This window comes from Poecilia mexicana, unplaced genomic scaffold (genome assembly GCF_051168715.1).
Source record: "Poecilia mexicana isolate PSO_F unplaced genomic scaffold, ASM5116871v1 scaffold_1, whole genome shotgun sequence".
Taxonomy (NCBI): domain Eukaryota; kingdom Metazoa; phylum Chordata; class Actinopteri; order Cyprinodontiformes; family Poeciliidae; genus Poecilia; species Poecilia mexicana.
Genome location: NW_028263370.1, coordinates 745,539 through 763,155, shown reverse-complemented (window position 1 = coordinate 763,155; position 17,617 = coordinate 745,539). Strand labels below are relative to the sequence as shown.

General features: G+C 37.4%; 2 protein-coding genes across 2 annotated transcripts; both read right to left on the bottom strand.

Moving 5' to 3' along the window:
- Positions 1 to 3,005: 3,005 nt before the first annotated feature.
- On the bottom strand, positions 3,006 to 6,313 carry gpank1 (G patch domain and ankyrin repeats 1). Its single transcript, XM_014977620.2, has 4 exons — positions 5,509 to 6,313; positions 5,292 to 5,433; positions 5,121 to 5,196; positions 3,006 to 3,702 (listed from the first exon to the last, which is right to left on the bottom strand). The coding sequence occupies exons 1-4, from the start codon at positions 5,926 to 5,928 to the stop codon at positions 3,264 to 3,266; spliced, it is 1,077 nt and encodes a 358-aa protein (XP_014833106.1). The 5' UTR covers positions 5,929 to 6,313; the 3' UTR covers positions 3,006 to 3,263.
- A 1,980-nt stretch (positions 6,314 to 8,293) lies between these two features.
- On the bottom strand, positions 8,294 to 16,060 carry LOC106910908 (uncharacterized). The gene is made up of 2 exons (XM_014977617.2): positions 15,772 to 16,060; positions 8,294 to 12,538 (listed from the first exon to the last, which is right to left on the bottom strand). Exon 2 carries the CDS (start codon positions 12,412 to 12,414, stop codon positions 9,268 to 9,270), a length of 3,147 nt encoding a protein of 1,048 aa, XP_014833103.2. The 5' UTR covers positions 12,415 to 12,538; positions 15,772 to 16,060; the 3' UTR covers positions 8,294 to 9,267.
- Between the last annotated feature and the right edge of the window lie 1,557 nt (positions 16,061 to 17,617).

Genomic DNA, 17,617 nt, shown 5'->3' with positions numbered 1-17,617 from the left:
CCAATTACATGTGAATTATTAATTTTTACAATAATCTGTAAAAATAACACATAAGGCAGATGTGTCTTTAAAAATACTCAATTATCTCTGTTTACCATGTTAAAATGGTTAAAAAACCTATTTGTAAATATATAAATATATATATTTATGCAAGCCCTTTCATATGAAATAGTACATTTTCAATTGTAAAAGCAAGATCAAGTAACTATGACCTTCAGGTTTTGAGAAGTAAACAGTTAGGGTTTATGAGTGCTTTACAATCTGGGTCATAATATCAAGCTGACAAAGCAGTGGAGAACAAACATGTGAGTCACATGTCTGGGTGTGTTAAATTAGGTGAAACGGTAGCTGGAGTTGCAGTAGAGAGAGCTCAGTAACTGCTTGGGTTAGGGTTGGCCATTTGGCTTTAGATAAAACAAATAATCCTGGTTTCATTAGTCCATACAATGGGTTAAGGTTAGCAACTTTTCTTTAGGCCAGTCAATATGTTCTTTAGCAAACATATTGTCGAGAAAAAGTTGAGCTCAGCCCACTTCCCCATGCTGGAGATTTTAGTTTAATAATAACAATAAATAAAGTTATCTTTAAAACTGATTACACAGGTGACATCAAGACCCAACAGTAGAGTCAGACGGTAATAAAATTAATCTGGTTGTGTGTGTTGTTATAGTGTCCTGCAAACTTTGCTTTAATTCTACTTTTTTCTATTTAATCATAAAAAATCATAATCAGACATAATCATAATCAGAGTCATGGAACAGGAAGAGCAGGTTTCCTGGAGAAAGAGGAAGTTTCCAGCCTGCAGTGTTTAAAAATAGTTCAGATTGCTCATTTTGAGCATTAAAGGTTTAAAGAATAAAATCTAAACATTTTGAGTAATTGGATAAAACCCAGAGTAAAATACTTAAATTAATAATGATAACTTATGATTAAACCAATAATTAATATTGGTTTAACCAGTGGTTGATGTTGGTTTGATTATAAGAATATTTAACACTTACTCTTAAACTTATGGAAGTACTTACATGTGAAACAAGTAACTGTAACATGGTGTCAAATAATTAGAATAATGGATTATTCTTGGTTTCTTTTCAGAAATGTCTGTTATAACTCACATCATGATTATAATAAGAGTAACTAATAAGATATGGTTATTATAAAATTACAAATGAATGCTAAATCAGAGAAACTAAAAGGTTATAAATGTGATTTTGACATTGAACTTGAAATGGTATGAAATGTGTAACTGTAACTAAAGGTCACTGATGTTGTGTTGGAGGTAGATGGTAGGTGATAGGTCAGGGGAAAAGAGGAACCGAAAGGAGAGCAGAGGTGACCAAGACATTAGGTCATCAGAACAGACATCATGTCTCCAAGAAGGTGATGGATATGAGATCATCTGTCCAAGCAGAAACAGGAAGTGAGATTTTTGAGATGCATGAAGGAAACAGGTGCAGAAGGCAAACAGAGAACTTCAGAAAGTTTAGTTCTAAAAAACAAGGGAGTTCATCTGAAGGTTGAGGCCAACCAAAAGGCAGTTGACGTCAAGGAAAAACGCACGTGAGGAAAGAAAGTGTGTGGCTGCTGATAAGAATAAAAAGACACCAGACAGAAGGATCGGGGTTCTTTGTTCCGCAGCGTTCGAGTCGAGCACACATGGAGATGCAGAATCAATGGAGGGCTGCTTGCTGATACCCCGGGACGATGAGACTGCTCGCTGCACAAGAAAGGAACAAGATCCGTTTACCCACAACCCGGGATTCTGATTCGACTGCGGCCCTGCGCTCAACCCAAAGGATTACAACGATGTGGACATGGGGAATAGACAAAGGTCGTATTTGGATAAAGAACTGAGTTCATTGAGGATTTTCACCAGTTCAACTTTGGATTTATTCTAAAAGGATTCTGCCAAGATAAAGACAGGACTCCATCCATGGACGTTAAAGTTTTCTGCTACCAAGATCGTCTCTGCATCTGGGTTCGAGTAATACTGCCTCCCCCAAAGCCTCTATTTAGATCAGGACACAGTGTAGGGTTAGAATTAGGAGTAATTTCTAAAAATTCTTAAAAGTTTTAATTTCTTAATATTTTATTGAAATGCTGTATGTCTTTTTCCCTTGCTAAAGCTTGCTAATAAAATACTAAAGTCTAATTTGATGTTGTGGACAGTTAAATTAATTGAGTCAACTAAATTTAATTCTTCTGATTATTGTAAAACCAGTGTTTGTGGTCCTAGTAAATTAGGGTGGCTTCGTACGTTCTTTAGTTCAGATAAATAATGACCCTGTGACTTATTCCTAGTCGCTAAAATTATCTAAGCCGGTAACAAGTGCACGTTAATGACAGGGAAAGAGCTACCGTGAACAGATGTGGTTTATGAGCTCAGACACCGGCGGGGCTACTCCGATGTCTGAATCATAGACTGAAGCGGGTCATAACGTCTGGATGAAGGTAGTTAGAGCTTAGACGAATCTTTCTCGATTCCAGCTTAAACAAAAGTTCTCTATATTCTTATTTGCGGTAATACCCAGGAATTAGAGGCTTTTCGGACCCGTGAGATGGAGAGCTGGTCAGTAGTCAGTCCGCTGGAGGTTAGGAGGAGTTAGGGGTGTGGCTGAGTACTGTGCATTAACAATATTTCCAGAATAACATGTTTTCTTTTGATTTTGATTCTTGTTGATATGTTGGCTTCAGATAATGGTTCCAGTACATGTACATGATCACGTACCAAGTTTTGGCAATTTTTTCACTTCTTCGTCCAAATGCCTTAAACTTAAGGCATTTGGAATAATTTTGGCAAAGAAACCCAAAATTCTCTGCAACATGAGCCCCAGAACAATTTTTTGACAGGCATTTGCAACATTTATAACCGGACCCTGCACTGCGACAAGGCCTAAAGAGAGCCACTGGCCTGTTAAACTTCTGTTGTCACTCATGGGATTTTCAAGAAACAGGAAAACAATGAAAATAAAGCAACACTTTTATCAAAAATATATGCCCACTGCTTTTTATATTAAAAATGCATTTTACTTTCTTTGATATTGTTAGAACATAAATACTAATTGTTTTTTTGAAACAGTCTCAGAAAGTCAACAGCAAATCCTAAAAGTAAGAATGAATCAGATAAAAATAAAAGAGCATCATCACTGCACAAATTGTAGAGAACATGTTGGCCAAAACTGAGGTAAGGTCACACTGCAGTGTGAAACGTTTTAGACAAGTCCACAGAGAGAGCACCAACAGGAGAGCATGGCTAGTTCTTACTAATAAAACGAAGCACGAAAATCTCTCTCCCAGTTTTTATCTTTTTGCTCTTTTCTCTTGATCTCATCCTTCTTCTGTGCTCTCTGTCCCTTTTCTTCTTTCTCATGCTGTTGGTGTTTTACAGCATCAGCATCACCAGCTTTGAAGTGAGTCACTTTAGGTCTCTTTATTGGTCCAAATCCCAGACCTTTCTGGTCTCTTTTTAATACGGTGGATACGGGCTGCTTAGCGCCGTCTGCCTCTGGGCCCAGACCCGTACCCGGTTTCCAGCCGCAGCAAACCATCATCCTGTAGCTGTTACTGGACGGGGGGAGGCAGTAGTAAGGCGTGGGCTGAGGACGGTGCAGATTGAACTGATGCAGAGTAGAGGAAAGATGTGATGAGTGGCTGTTTCCGTACTCACAGCGGCACACATCGCACCACTGAGGCTTGAGCAACCTGAGAACATTAAGAAAATATGTTAGAGGAGACATGCCAGAAATATCTGACTGTCTTAACTCAGTGAATATAGCACCATGGATTGGGTTGTAAATTCTAGTGAAATAAGAGTGAATTCTTCTTTCAGTACAATGTGCATACAATATAGAAATTTGGATGGCTTTTTAGTTTATATTCTTGTAGTTTGACAAATGTGCAACAGAGCAGGGAGTTTACGAATAGCTGTATCTGAAAAAAAAAAAAAAAAACAGATGACAGATCACTATGGCCCATTTGTTTTAGGATTTATAGTTCCTAAAACTTTAGTATATAAAACTATAGTATATAGGATATATACTGCTCAAAAAAATAAAGGGAAAATTTCACTTTAATTTTGTGTGTGGCTCCAAATCCAGGCCTCCATTGGTTAATAAATTTGATTTCCATTGATGATTTTTGTGTGATTTTGTTGTCAGCACATTCAACTTTGTACAGAACAAAGTATTCAATGAGAATATTTCATTCATTCAGATCTAGGATGTTATTTGAGTGTTCCCTTTATTTTTTTGAGCAGTGTAGTTTAGCACAGTTGATACCTGACACTAGACATGCATGAATTAAGTTACATTTTTAGGCTTTAAATATTGCTTCAAAGCACAGTTGATCTCCAAAACTAAACGCTGCCCAGGAACTTTATCATGTTATATCCAGAAAGTATCAGCACAAAGCTGCACCCAGCTGCTTAGAGGAAGGACATGGACACATGGTGGTCAAGTTGTTCCTTCTACAAACAGCAGTCCAAAAAGTGTGCAGACATTTGTGTGTTGCAGTTCTGCAGTTGTTTTAACCTTTTTATTAAGTTCATGCAGCTTGACTCTATTCACTTGTTAAATTGCATTTAAAATGTATATGTATATAACTGATTCAAAAGAAATAGCCACAATTAGAAATATCTTAAATTAAAAAAAGACAACCGTTTGCCCTCACCTCTTAAGTAGGTGAGGGCAAATCCAAATATAACCTCACAATTTAAGTTTATGTAAAAAATGAAATTCAAATAAAATGAACTGAAATTTGCGGTTGTAATATTATAAAGTAAAAGTGGTATGAGTACTATTACAAGCCACTATATCTTAGGTAAGCAGTCCAAACAAAGGAGTGTTTTAGCTTCACATGTGCTTGTTTTGTATCCACATTATGTTCATATTAACTTACACAGATACTTTGATCTGCTACTTCTGCATCCAGTAAAAGTTTCTTTTATAAAGCTTTGTTTGGGAAAAAAAAACAAGATTGCTTTTGATATGCAACATCACCTTTTCACAAAACACATTCAGATGAATGTACATTTATACAAGGGTATCTTAGTTTTTGTACGCCGACTGTCACTTATTTGTGCCAATAGTGCGATTTCTTCAGTCGCAATTACATGTACTAACCTGCAATGAGATGGTGTCTCTCTCTTTGGACTTTTTCCAAAACTTAATAACTCTTCCAGGACGTCATCGTGGCCGGCTGTGAAGAAAGTGGGCAAGTAAAGATATTCAGAAAAAATACACAAATCAAAATATCATGAACACTGACTGGTTGGCACAGACACATGAAGATACCTTCTGATGCCAGATCTTGGGCATCCTTGCCTCTTGTATCAACCACTCCGACCCAGGCTGCACCGTGCATCAGCAGTAGCCTCACTGCAGCTTTCTGTCCTGACCAGCTGGCACACATCACAGCTGTCCACAAATAGGAGTCCTGCAGGACAAAACGCAAACTGATAAATAATATTAAATCAAGCTGAAAAGAAACAACGCTTCTGGGTGTTGCTACCTGGAAATTAATGTCCACTCCTTTTGAGATCAGCTCCTTGAGTCCTGGAATGTCCCCCTGATGAGCGCAGCGCAGCAGCCTGAGCCCCTGCAGCTCCCGGGCTCTCTCTGACTGTCTTCTTTGGTTGTCTTCTCTTTCACGTCTTGCCTCCATTTGGACCACAGACTCGGGACGAACCTGCTGCACTCGTCCAGCCCTGACTCTCCTCCTCATTCTTCTATCAGAGCCCCTGTCACGATTGTTCCTGTGGGTTGCTCTCACTGACTGATCCTTCTGGGTTTTGTCATCTTTAATTAAGTCTTCATAGAACCTCCTGACTTCTTCTCCGCTTATTTTGGAACTTTTGTTGGTGGACGTTTGTTCCGTTCCGAAACTAAAAGCATCATGGTCGTTGGCAGGAATAAATCCTAAAGCAGCCATTCCACGCGTCAAACTTCCGAGTTTCCCGGTTAAAAGTTCACTGCTGCTTCAACAGTTACCTTAATTAAGCAAAGCCAGTTGCCTGTTAACAGCACAGCAGTCCGTGCTGCAAACTGCGACAACAAATTGAAGGCTAAGCTGAATCCTAAACTATCTTTAGCCACAAGCACAACATAAACTAGCCGCCAACCGTGGTAAGTCGTTAACTTTAAATTAAGACAATACGGTAAGTGATTAGATAATAATCCTTCACATTACCAGGTCAGCTTAAAAACATACATTAGACAGAAACTCGACATCAATAGCAAAAAGAGCAGGAAATTTTTGTGATCTTTGAAGCTAACGTTGTTTTTTCCGGGAGCATTAAACGTTCCGAGAACTAATTTGAGTGCTGCCACCTACCGGTTTGGGTGTTAACATTTCTACTGAGAAGTGATTATTTTTCCTAGTTGAAATTCAACTTGAAATAAATGAGAAATCTTGTATTTCCGATCTCAGGCAGTTTGTATTCAATAAAGTAAAAACATAAAAACCTATTTTTTAACTTTGAAAAAGCACTTTGTATTGCCTTGTTGCTGAAAATGTGCTATATAAATAAAATTACCTTACCTTACCTTTGTAGTATTTTAATCATTTGATTACTCTGAGATTTATAAAGGAATATTTGAACTAAGCACACAAAATTAAGAGAAATAAGACATCCTTCAGCTTTTGTAGCTAACCATCCTGGTCGCTGAGTACAATAGTTTATAAAGCCTACAGTTTTTTTTTTAATGTTTACCAGAACGTGGTAGAGTTTGATTTGATGTTTTTCCAAAATCTGTCTTTTAATTTTCAAGATAAATGGAATGCTGCACATGGAGCTGGTTCTCAGGTCTCTTTCTGGGATGATCTTAATTCTCCACTGCACTTAACACAGGATCAGTTTTGAACGAAAGATCATACTGTGCTAAGGAATCCTGTTGGCTCTTTGGAGCTATTAGCATTACAGCTAATATGCTTCATATTGACAATGTAAATAGTTCTTTGAGCATTACTAAAGACCACCCAAATATCACCAGATCTACTTGCAGCAAAGCTTGAGAACCCGTGGTCTAATTTTTTTAAATCCATTTTGCCATGGCTTTACTAAGCTGTTTCTAATTAAATCTGGATCTAAACAGTGAGATTTCACAGACGATGGCTTCCTCACATTATGATGACAACAAAACAAGGCAATTGTACAGAAGGCTCCCCTTTATTGTGTGATGGTATACATAAAACACGTCACTACTGTTAAGAAAACTACAAAATGAGTGATCTTCTTAAAATTACTTGTTTAGAATCAACAATGACATTTCTTCTCACGGAACTCACTTGAGGTGGCTCTGAGCCAAACGGAACACACTTTTACTCTCTCTTTTCATCTGAATTGGATTTGATTTGTTTATAATTTTCCTTATTTTTTTTATTACTCAAGCAAGAGTAAAACAGTATTTCATAAAAGTGTGACTTCAGTGGTGGTCAAAACACTTACCACAATGGCATAATTTTAACATAACAATGATGTCATAAGACAGAAAAATATTAAGTTATGGGCAAATTCTGGTATTTTATAGATTAAAATAAAAAATACACAATTATGAATTGATTTCAGCAGAATAAAGTTCATTTCAAGGTATATTATTCCATTATAAAGTGTATTAAACTAATTAATATATTAAAAGTAGAGACATTCCAATTCAATTCAAATTAAAATCATTTATTAATCCCAAAGGGAAATTAAATAATTTAATTTCGATTACTTTGGTACCATTGAGACCCTTCCATTATTTTAAGAGATTAAGAATACAACAGGGCAGGAAATGGGAGTCTGGACAGGAGATTGATTTATAATTATAATTTTTTTTATACCTCATTTTGACTTGAAACATCAGACTAAGATTAAGCTAACATTTGTTTTCATTTAAGTTTCATTAGATTTTTTGTTATTTCTTAAAGTATATAAAAATATATAGTTCTTTTCTTTTGGAAGGACAAGTCGGACATGTTTGAGAACCAAACCACATGTTGCCACCCATGGCCTACCTAGGAAAATATTTTGGTTTTGGAACTTAGAAGCCCATGATAATGTTTTACTAAATCTTCTAGATGTATAAATGGCACAAAAGGCACAGTAGAAAGTTGGTGTACAAAAAGAGGTCTCTGTAATAAACTGTAGGTCTGTGTACGGTGGATTTTGGTTAAAACATGCTTTTCATTACTCAGAGCATCCACAAATTTTACTCAAGTAGTGATAGTTCAAAATAATATTCCTAAAAAATTATCCAGTATCATCAAGCCAAAAATACAAATCTTTTACAAAACATGACCTCAACACAGGATGTTTATGTGAATTAAGTTTTATTTTTATGACGTCTTAAAACAGTAATAAAATACTTGCTGACATAGCAACCCCACAAGCAAGTTTAAAACATTAAAGAAAGCAAAATTAACATAAAATGTTGGAGAGAAACAAAATCAACAATGACAAAAATAAATGCAATTTCCCTCCATTTCTTCATCTGCCCAGTTTCTCCAGTTCCTTACAGATTGTTCAATGTAGTGTTTTATTACAGTCAACATGATGACATATGCATATTAGACAAATAACTTTTGCATGGTATATATATATATATATATATATATATATATATATATATATATATATATATATATATATATATATACACACACATATATATATATGTGTGTGTGTGTGTGTGCACGCTCTGGGTGTAGTTGTAGCTCCATCAGATATGTTTAGAAGTCATGTTTTTCAAGTCCAAGTTAAGTATAAAGTTTCTAATGCCTGACAATTTTTTTTCTTTACATCTATGGAATCTACTTTACCTATAACCCTCCATCATAACAGGTTTGAAATCCTGTACTGAACAATTTGTCCTTAGCCTTTAATTAGCGCAAAAGGATCATTATCCTTCAATATTTTAATATTTACCAACAGTTATCTGTTAGGATTTTTGCATCTTAAATATTTGAAAAAACATTTTCTTGAACAACTGTTTCATTACAAAATGTTTTTAAAATAAGTTGAGATGAACTAGTTACCTCAATGACTAGTTTCTTGCTTCAGAAAAGCAGAGCACCTTTCAATTATCAAGCTCTACATCGGTCAGTTCTTGTGTTTAGGATCACCTGTGGACACATACTACGTTTATTGAAGACATGCTTCCAATACAATTTGGATTCTTGCACGTTCTCAAATAATATGACAGTGAATCCAACTACAGTCCTAAAAATATACCTACAAGCATGCAAAACTACTAATGTGATTTTCACAGGAAACATCCTGCAGAATTATTAGATCATAGGGTGATATTTACTGATGTGTCTGTTTCTGTCCCCAGTTTGTGTAAAGGTTTGCCCACAGTGAGGGCAGGAAAAGGGTCTCTCTCCTGTGTGCGTTCTCATGTGAACGTTCAGCTTGTCTTTACTAATAAAGCGTTTGCTACAGCAGGTGCATGCGTACGGTTTATCCCCGGTGTGGTAGCGCTGGTGCATCTTCAGCTCTGTCAGGCGGCCGTACGTCCTGCCACATTCCGGACATTCATAGCTGGGCCGCTCATCCATGTGCTGCCTGCTGTGGAGACGCAAGCCGCTGGAGGAGCTGAAGCTCTTGCTGCACTGCAGGCACTTGAAGGGTTTCTCCCCGGTGTGAATGAAGACATGCAGCTTGAGACTGGCGGCTGAAGGGAAGCCATTGCCGCAGATGGAGCACAGGTGGGGCCTCTCGCCAGTATGGATACTTATGTGGCGCTCCAGCTTGTTCTTGTTCAGGAAGGTTTTGCCACAAAAGGGACAGGTCTGTGGCTGCTCTCCCTCGTGAGAGACCATGTGCTCAGTCAGTTCCACCAAAGTTGAGTAAGCAAGGTCACAGCGTGTGCATGAATAAGGCCTCTCTTTCTTAAACTTCCTGTGTTTGAGGCAGTGCTGCTCCAACTCCTCCTCCTGCTCGAAGGTCTCAATGCAGCAACTGCACTGGTATGGCCTTTCCAGAGTGTGTGTCCGAAGGTGATATTTGAAAGCTGTAAGCTTTAGAAAGACGTCGTTGCAGTGTGGACATCTAGATTCTCGTCTGTCATGGACCTGTACGTGTCTCTTATAATGAGATAGCTTCATGAAGTGTTTCTGACACAATGAACAGTAATACTGATCATGCTGGTGACCTTCCTCGTGTTTCTTCAGTGCATACTCCACTTTGAATTTCTTCCCACAGGTACCACAAGGAAAAGACTTCCGATGAACCTGCATGTGGGTCTCGAGTTCCTCCACACTGGCAAACCTCTCGTTGCATTTCGGACACGTCCCACTGTTTTCCTTCACATGATCCTCCAGGTGTTTGTTGAGGTCTTCAGGGAAGTAAAATATTTGCTTGCAGTCAGGACATGTGTAAAAGTCAGACTTTGCAGCTTTACGATGAGACATGATGTGTCTCTTCAAATGATACGGGCGGCCAAATTCTTTGCCGCAATCACCACAGATGAGGCTTCGAGGACTGGGCTCAACCGCTTTGTGTAGTTTAAGATGCTTTTCCAGTGCACCCTTCTCTTTGAACTGCTTATTACATGCCAGACAAAAAAGATCAATGTGAGCATGAGTCCTTTTGTGTATTTTTAGTTCTAGCCAGGTGGTGAAACTCTTCCCGCAGTGAGGGCAGATGTACTGCCCTAGACCATGCTGAATTCTCACATGACGTGTCATGTGATAGGATTGGCTGAATGTCTTGTTGCAGACGGGGCAACTGAAGGGTTTTTCCTTTGTGTGGGTCCTCATGTGTCTAGCAAGTTTGTTTGGGCCTTTGAAGCGCCTCCCAACACAGATGGGACAAGAATTGTCTCTAGTTTTCTTTAGTACAACTTTTTCAGAGTTAGCTTTTGAGTTGACACCCTTAGTCAGACAACGGCTCTCAGCAGCTTCACAAGCTTCTGCAGAAACATCCGATAATTCTTCAGTTTTCACTTCAATGCACTGAGGTTGTTGTTGACTGCTTTCTCCCTCTTTTTGGGAAGACAGGTCTTTCTTGTGTGACTTCACATGATTACGAAGATCTTCATTGTTCAAGAAGATTTCATTACACTCAGGGCAGTAAAGGATTTGTGGCTTGTGCGTCTTCTTGTGTTTAAATAACTCTGCAAGGCTTTCCAGGCTTACCCCGCAGGTGGGGCAAATATATGGGCCCGCAGCATGCTGGTTCCTCATGTGTCTGGTCATGTGGTAAGACTGACTGAATGTGAGATCGCAGAGAAGACATTTGAATGGTTTCTCACCACTGTGTGTCCTCATGTGTCTGTTGAGCTTGTCTGCTGTTTTGAAATACTTGTTGATGCAGATGGAACAGCAAAGGTCTTTTCCCTTAGTTGAAGGAGGGAAGAAGTCTTCATCTTTACTGTCATCATTGTCTTCTGCACAGCAACTTGACTGGTTGCTTTTTTCATCTTCCATCATCTGAGGTGATGAGGTGATAACATTATCTAGTTCATCACAAGTCTGCGATCCACCACTATAGCACATCATATCATTGCTGTGAGAGTTCTGATCTTTGATTTCATCAGACTTTCTTTGGGCTTCAGTCACAAGTAGTTCTGATGTAACCTTTTTCTCCCCAAGCCGGGGTCTTCCTCGTTTGCGCTTTTGCTGATGCTCAGTCACAAGAAGTTTTAATGTAACCTTTTTCTCCCCAAGCCGAGGCCTTCCTCTTTTGAGCTTTTGTTGAGGTGCCTTAAATTTAACCTTTTCTTCCCCGATCCGAGGTCTTCCTCTTTTGTGTTTAATTTGAACAGGAGTCTCTAAATCCTCTCCAATATCCACACTCACTTCATCAAAATCCAACTGCTGAGAACCACTTGAAGAAGGTTCTACCTCTTTAGCAATAGTCAGAGCCTTGGCCAAGGTTAGTCGGTCTTTCCTCATCAGTAGCTTCTCTCTGAACTGCAGATTGTTTGTTTTCTCAATCAGCTGATCTAGTAGAAGTTTGTTCTTGTACCTTCCATACTGACAAAGCCTCAGCAGATTTTTTAGGGCTGTAACAAACTCATCTACAGACTCTCCAGGCATCTGAACCCTTTGGTGGAACTTAAGGCGGTGCGCCTGAGTGGCATTATCAGAGCCAAAATGAGCAGTAAGCTCTGAAATAGCAACCGCATATGTAGCCTGATTGCTAATCAGAGTTGAATAGACGCGCTGTCCCTCTTGGCCCAGGAAACTTCGTAAAAGCACCAGCTTACTGGAGTCCTCCATATCTTTTTCACCAAATGCTTTTTCACTGAATGCTTGAGCGTAGTGTTCAAAAGCTTTAAGCCATTTTGGCCAGGGCATGGTGAGCTCTCCTGGGGCCAGAGAGAAAGGTGGCGGTGGGGGCAGGATTAAGAACAAAGGTTCTGGGCGTGGCTCTGAAGAAACTTCTTCCTTCACATCCGCCAAAGCTAACTCTGTAGTAATGTCACACATTGTGGGTTTAGCATGAAAGAGCTGATTGAAACTCCTATATAAACTTTGATGATTGAAGATGTCACGTTCCTTAGTCTGTCTTCAAACTTCTGCTGTTTCACAGTTCTTAGACTAGTCTTCTGAACTGTAAAATAAACAAACATAGTGTAGTTAGGCTGTGTGTTTTTCTAACATTAAAAAGATCAGATTCAATTTTGAACTAACTTTAATATGCTAAAGCTCAACAAAATTACATATACTTGAACTCAAGGGGAAGGGTAAACCACGTCAATCCATCAAAGAAACATACAGGACAAATAAGAATGTACACACGTGGACATACACTAACAAACAAGAGTGAATTCTCAAATTCTAATAAGCCTAACACACGACTTATGTCTATGTTTGGGAGAGAACCAATGTATGGACCAGTAGAGAGAGAGTTTTGAGATTTAAAGCCAGGACTTTTTTTTTTTGCAAGGCAACAGTGCTTTTTCATGTACAGCACCATGTACATGAAAAAAGTCTACCTATATAAAAATTCTCTCTCTTTCTCTCATTTATCAAAATACCTACATATAGATGCAATAAAAGTAAATAACTGGTGCCAGCTTTTAAATAGAGAGATATGGAAGCAGATAGTTAAATTGCTGAGAAAATTACAAAAGATAAACTGTTTTGTAACAAATGTAAGGAATAGACATAGAAACAGAAGTAGCGTGCCATGGATAAATACAGATATTTTGGCTTTAATGAAATCAATAGATGCAGCCCTTGAAAAGGCCCTGAAATCAAAATTAATTCATGACAAAAAATATTTGTTACTTTAAGAAACATAGAAGGAAAGCACTTCAAAAGGCAAAAGCTAACTTTTTTTGTTTTTTAATATTATTATAAAGGCCAAGCATATTTCTAAAATTTTGTGGGAACAACACAAGAAACCAACAGACACACATTTTAAATTCTCAAACGTTTAAAACTTAAAGTGGTAGGAAAACTGCTATAGAACCCTGGTGAAATAGTAGAGGCCTTGAACAGTTATTTTCTGCATTCAGTATTGTTAATTTCACTTGATCCTATACCTATTAAAATGATCTACCCATTTTTTCCCCTAAAGGAAATCTAAAGTGCTAAAAATAATAGATTTGCTTAAGTTAAAGATGTATATGACATGACCTCTCAGATGCCCAACGTGCTGAGCAGTAATAAGCACCCATTATTTGTAAGTTGATAAATTCTTAAATTTTGAGGGGTACCTTTTCCATTGCATGAAAATCAGCTATTATTACACCCATCTTTCAATCTGGTAAGACCACAGATATTCAAAATTACAGATCCATATCGGTCCTACGCACAATTTCAAAGGTAGCTGAAAAATGGATATCTTAATAATAGCCCATTTTCATATTTTGTAATTTTCATATGAATGTTTGACTTTCATTCCAAACATTCATAATGGCTAGAGAAAATTAGAACATCTTCAGATAAAGGTAGTATTGCTGGGGCAGTGTTTTTAGATTTGATACAGTAAATCATAAAGTCCTTATTTCTGCATTATCAATGTTTAGCTTTTCACCAACCACAATTAAATTATTAGTTCTTATCTGACAGACTGAACATAATACGTTTAAGTAAATAAATAGCTAGATACTTAGAACTGCATACTCACTTAATAGGATCCCACATAGATCAATACTTGCACCACTGTTATGCAGCTTAATCTTTTATGAACTCCCATCAGCTTGTGACAGTGTAGATATCCAACTGCATGCCAATGTTACTGTCATCTATGTACATTGTAAGAATAAAAACAAATTGTTTTGAAACTTACTATGGTACAAATATCCACTTGGCTTCAGCATGCCCGTCTTCAATTAAATGTTTTTAAAACAGTTGGCATGTAACCCTAACCTGACCCAGACAAGCAGAGAGAAGATCACATTGGTCAAACAATTTAAATATTTTGGGATTGTGTTTGATACCAATTTAAAATTTAAATCTTAAGGTAAGATGATAACAAAAAACAGTTATGTTTAAATTTGCATATTTCAGGTACGTGCAAGATACTGTTTGTCTAACTTGGCTACAAAAATATTCATAAATGCTATGATTTTGCCTTACTTGACTTACTGTTTAACAAGCTGGGAGGAGGATAACCCATTTACTAAACAGCCTGTTGAGGTACTTTATAAACAGTTATATAAAATCTTAGTTTAAAAAGCCTGTAGGATACCATCATTGCAATATTTTAATGAAACATCATTTGTTGAGTTGGGAAAATATGACCATATTTGCACATCTCTGTTTGGTCTTTTCTTTTATGGTCTTGCATCTTCTTCATTTGAATATCTTGTCACATCGTCATCTATAAGGACCATCAGAGTGACTTTGCTGTAGCTTTTAGACTGAGTACATTTGGTCAGAACTCATTTTGAGTGAGAGCTTTTCACAACTGGAATTCAATACCAAACAGCTGCTAATTTAAAAGAATGGCTCTTGGGTTAACAAATAAGCAGGCACCAATCATGTGACTCTTATTTTTAATTTATTTATTTGTTTTAATGTATTGTTGAACTTTTGTGGTTTATGGCTTTTTAATTATGTAACTTGATATAGTCTTTTAGATAAAAAAATGTTTTTAATGTATCATTATTATTCTCATGCTTTGGAAGAAGCTGTTGTCTGTATTGCACTGTGATTTATACTGATTGTAGCTTGAGGGAGTACAAGTGAAAACTAGTCTTTTTAGCTAACTGTGGCATATTATGTCATGTACATTGTCCTTTTTGAAATAAAAAACAACATCGCATGCCGAAGAGATTATGAGGTCATTTGAATCAGGTAAATACAACTAAAACATGAAGGACAGCTTGCCATGAAGACCAGAGTTTAGAAACACTTGGATTAAACAAGGACCTATCAAAACGTATTTCTTTAGTGAAAAAAAAGACAAGATTTTCTTCGATTAGAATTTATGACAATTGATTAGCGATTAACAGTTGTTACGTAGTCTGTGGATTAACGTCAATAATGGCATTCATTTTAAAACTAACTTCATCTACTGCCATCTTTAAAAGCCACATTTGTTTAAACGTGTTTCAGATGGAGCATAAAACGATGGCTCCTGCAGGTTTAAGTCATATCCTATAATTCTTGCAAGTGGATCTGCTCCATGTTTTAAACAGCTGTAAAATGAATGAGACAAGGACACCCAACCTACAACTCCTACATCCCTTTCCCCCTTTATAAACACCACAAAGGTTTATAAAGGCTGTCTTCTGTCTCCTACAGGACAGATTGCACAAACAAGGGTGCAAATACATAATGAAAAACTGAGCAGGACAAAACGTTGACGAAACGGAGCACAGGAAAACTCACCACACCACAAAGAGGGGGTACAGGGATGTCACAACTCACGACGTGTTCAGACCTCCACACACACACACTTGCATCGCCTCAGCTCCGAGCGGCTGCCGTTAGTTAGAGTTCGTAGCTCTAACTGCGCTGCAGATTTTAATGAGTCGACAGTAATGCTGCGGCGTTAGGTCGATAAGCAGAGCTGGAAAGCAGCTAAATTAGAGGCAATCGTAGAAACAAGCCCGTTACGCTCCCAATACTGTTTCCGGAGACCAAGCGAGCTCTCAGAACAGCTTCCTCTCACGTGTCAGCGCCCTACAGCGACGCCTGGTGTCAAGGAGCCAGTGGACGGCAAACAGTATACTGAAAAAGGTTAATTAAAAAACCTTTGGATAAATTCAGGTTTTGTGACAATGGCGTCAGTGCATATGATGTAGACATGTAATAAATAAATAATAATAATAATACATTCTTTAATATTCCTTTTAAACTGAAATACTAGATTTTTTGTGTGTTTCTGTATTAAAACTTGAATGACTAGAAATACAAATACAGTAAGCTGAATAGAAAGGGAAATTTTTAAATTGTACTCTGTTTTACCTCGAAGGTATTCCTCTAACAAAAAAAAATCAATCTCAAAACAAACATAAAATCTTTTTTTTTTTAAGTCATATTTTACATGATTTCAAAATGTAACGCAGATTGTTAAAGGCAGCGATGTCTCGGGTGAAGCATATTCTGATTAAGGTGTAGATTATTACACCAGAATATATCTTTACTTCTGATTTTCAGTTTTTGTCATTTAAATATTAAGAGAAAAACACATTTCTACTAATTTCTACTAATCCGTTTCTAAGCACAAAAATTCAATTTAAAGATTTTTTATTTTAAAATATCTAGAATACTGTGTTTTTGTTTACTGGTTTTTGATGTGAACATCTAATCACCAAAACATGCACCGATCCGGTATCAAGGTTTTGCAGTGAAAAGTTGTGCAAAATTCAACCTTTGATTTGAACAAGTGTATTCAATGGGATCAATGCAGGGTGTACCTGGAATGATGATAGAGCTAAGTAAAAAAAGTCAGAGACTGATCCAAATTTATCTTGCCATCACACATTTTGTAAATGATTGTAAGTGAGATTAAAAATCTCTAAAACTCACTGCTAGTGAACTGCAGCAAATTCCATGCTTAAGCCAGAGGAGGAAATCACATTTCGTCATTGGGGGGACACTAAACAGGGAAATTTTTTAAGAGCAAATTTGGGGGGATAGCAAAGTTACAGTGAAATGTAATGTAAAATGTGATTTCAAAAGTTTTTAATGTGTTCAAGCTATAAGACCAAAAATGACTAGCAATGCTCAGACGTGTTTGATGATGTGTTTGAACATGTCACTAAATAACACAAAGCAGGAAGATTAGAGAAAATCCCATTTAAAAATGGAAAAAGCTTTTACCAATTTTAACAAGTCACAATGTGTGACATCTGTAAGAATGTCGGCTCTGAGTGCTCTCCCTTTGTTTGCACTTATACTGAGGGGTTTAATCAGAGTCAATAGGTTGTCATGCTAATCAGCAATTTAAATGTCAGGTGTTTTCCTGTCTATGTTTAGGGGCAAAGTTGATGAAATTAATTTGTGAGGGATTAACTCAGCCTGAGCAGATTAGCTCCTTGTTACCCACTTCATGTTTGATCAGTGGAGAAGCTTCTTCTCCTGTTTAAAATAGCCTCACCATGTCAGGCCAGCTCAGACACAGCAGAAAACCATGTCCATTGTTTCCATAATCAGTTTTGTTTGATAGTAGGATTTGATAAAAATGAAGGCATATTTAAGTATTTCTCTTGAATATGCCAAAAGAGACTGC

What these genes read in the sequence shown, in the direction of transcription:
- gpank1 (XM_014977620.2), bottom strand. Translation starts at nt 5,928, where the DNA reads ATGGCTGCTTTAGGATTTATTCCTGCCAACGACCATGATGCTTTTAGT. An exon ending in CCAAGATCTGGCATCAGAAG is followed by an intron (nt 5,197 to 5,291) that starts GTATCTTCATGT and finishes CTTTCTTCACAG; the next exon opens with CCGGCCACGATGACGTCCTG. An exon ending in GAGACACCATCTCATTGCAG is followed by an intron (nt 3,703 to 5,120) that starts GTTAGTACATGT and finishes TAATGTTCTCAG; the next exon opens with GTTGCTCAAGCCTCAGTGGT.
- LOC106910908 (XM_014977617.2), bottom strand. Translation starts at nt 12,414, where the DNA reads ATGTGTGACATTACTACAGAGTTAGCTTTGGCGGATGTGAAGGAAGAA.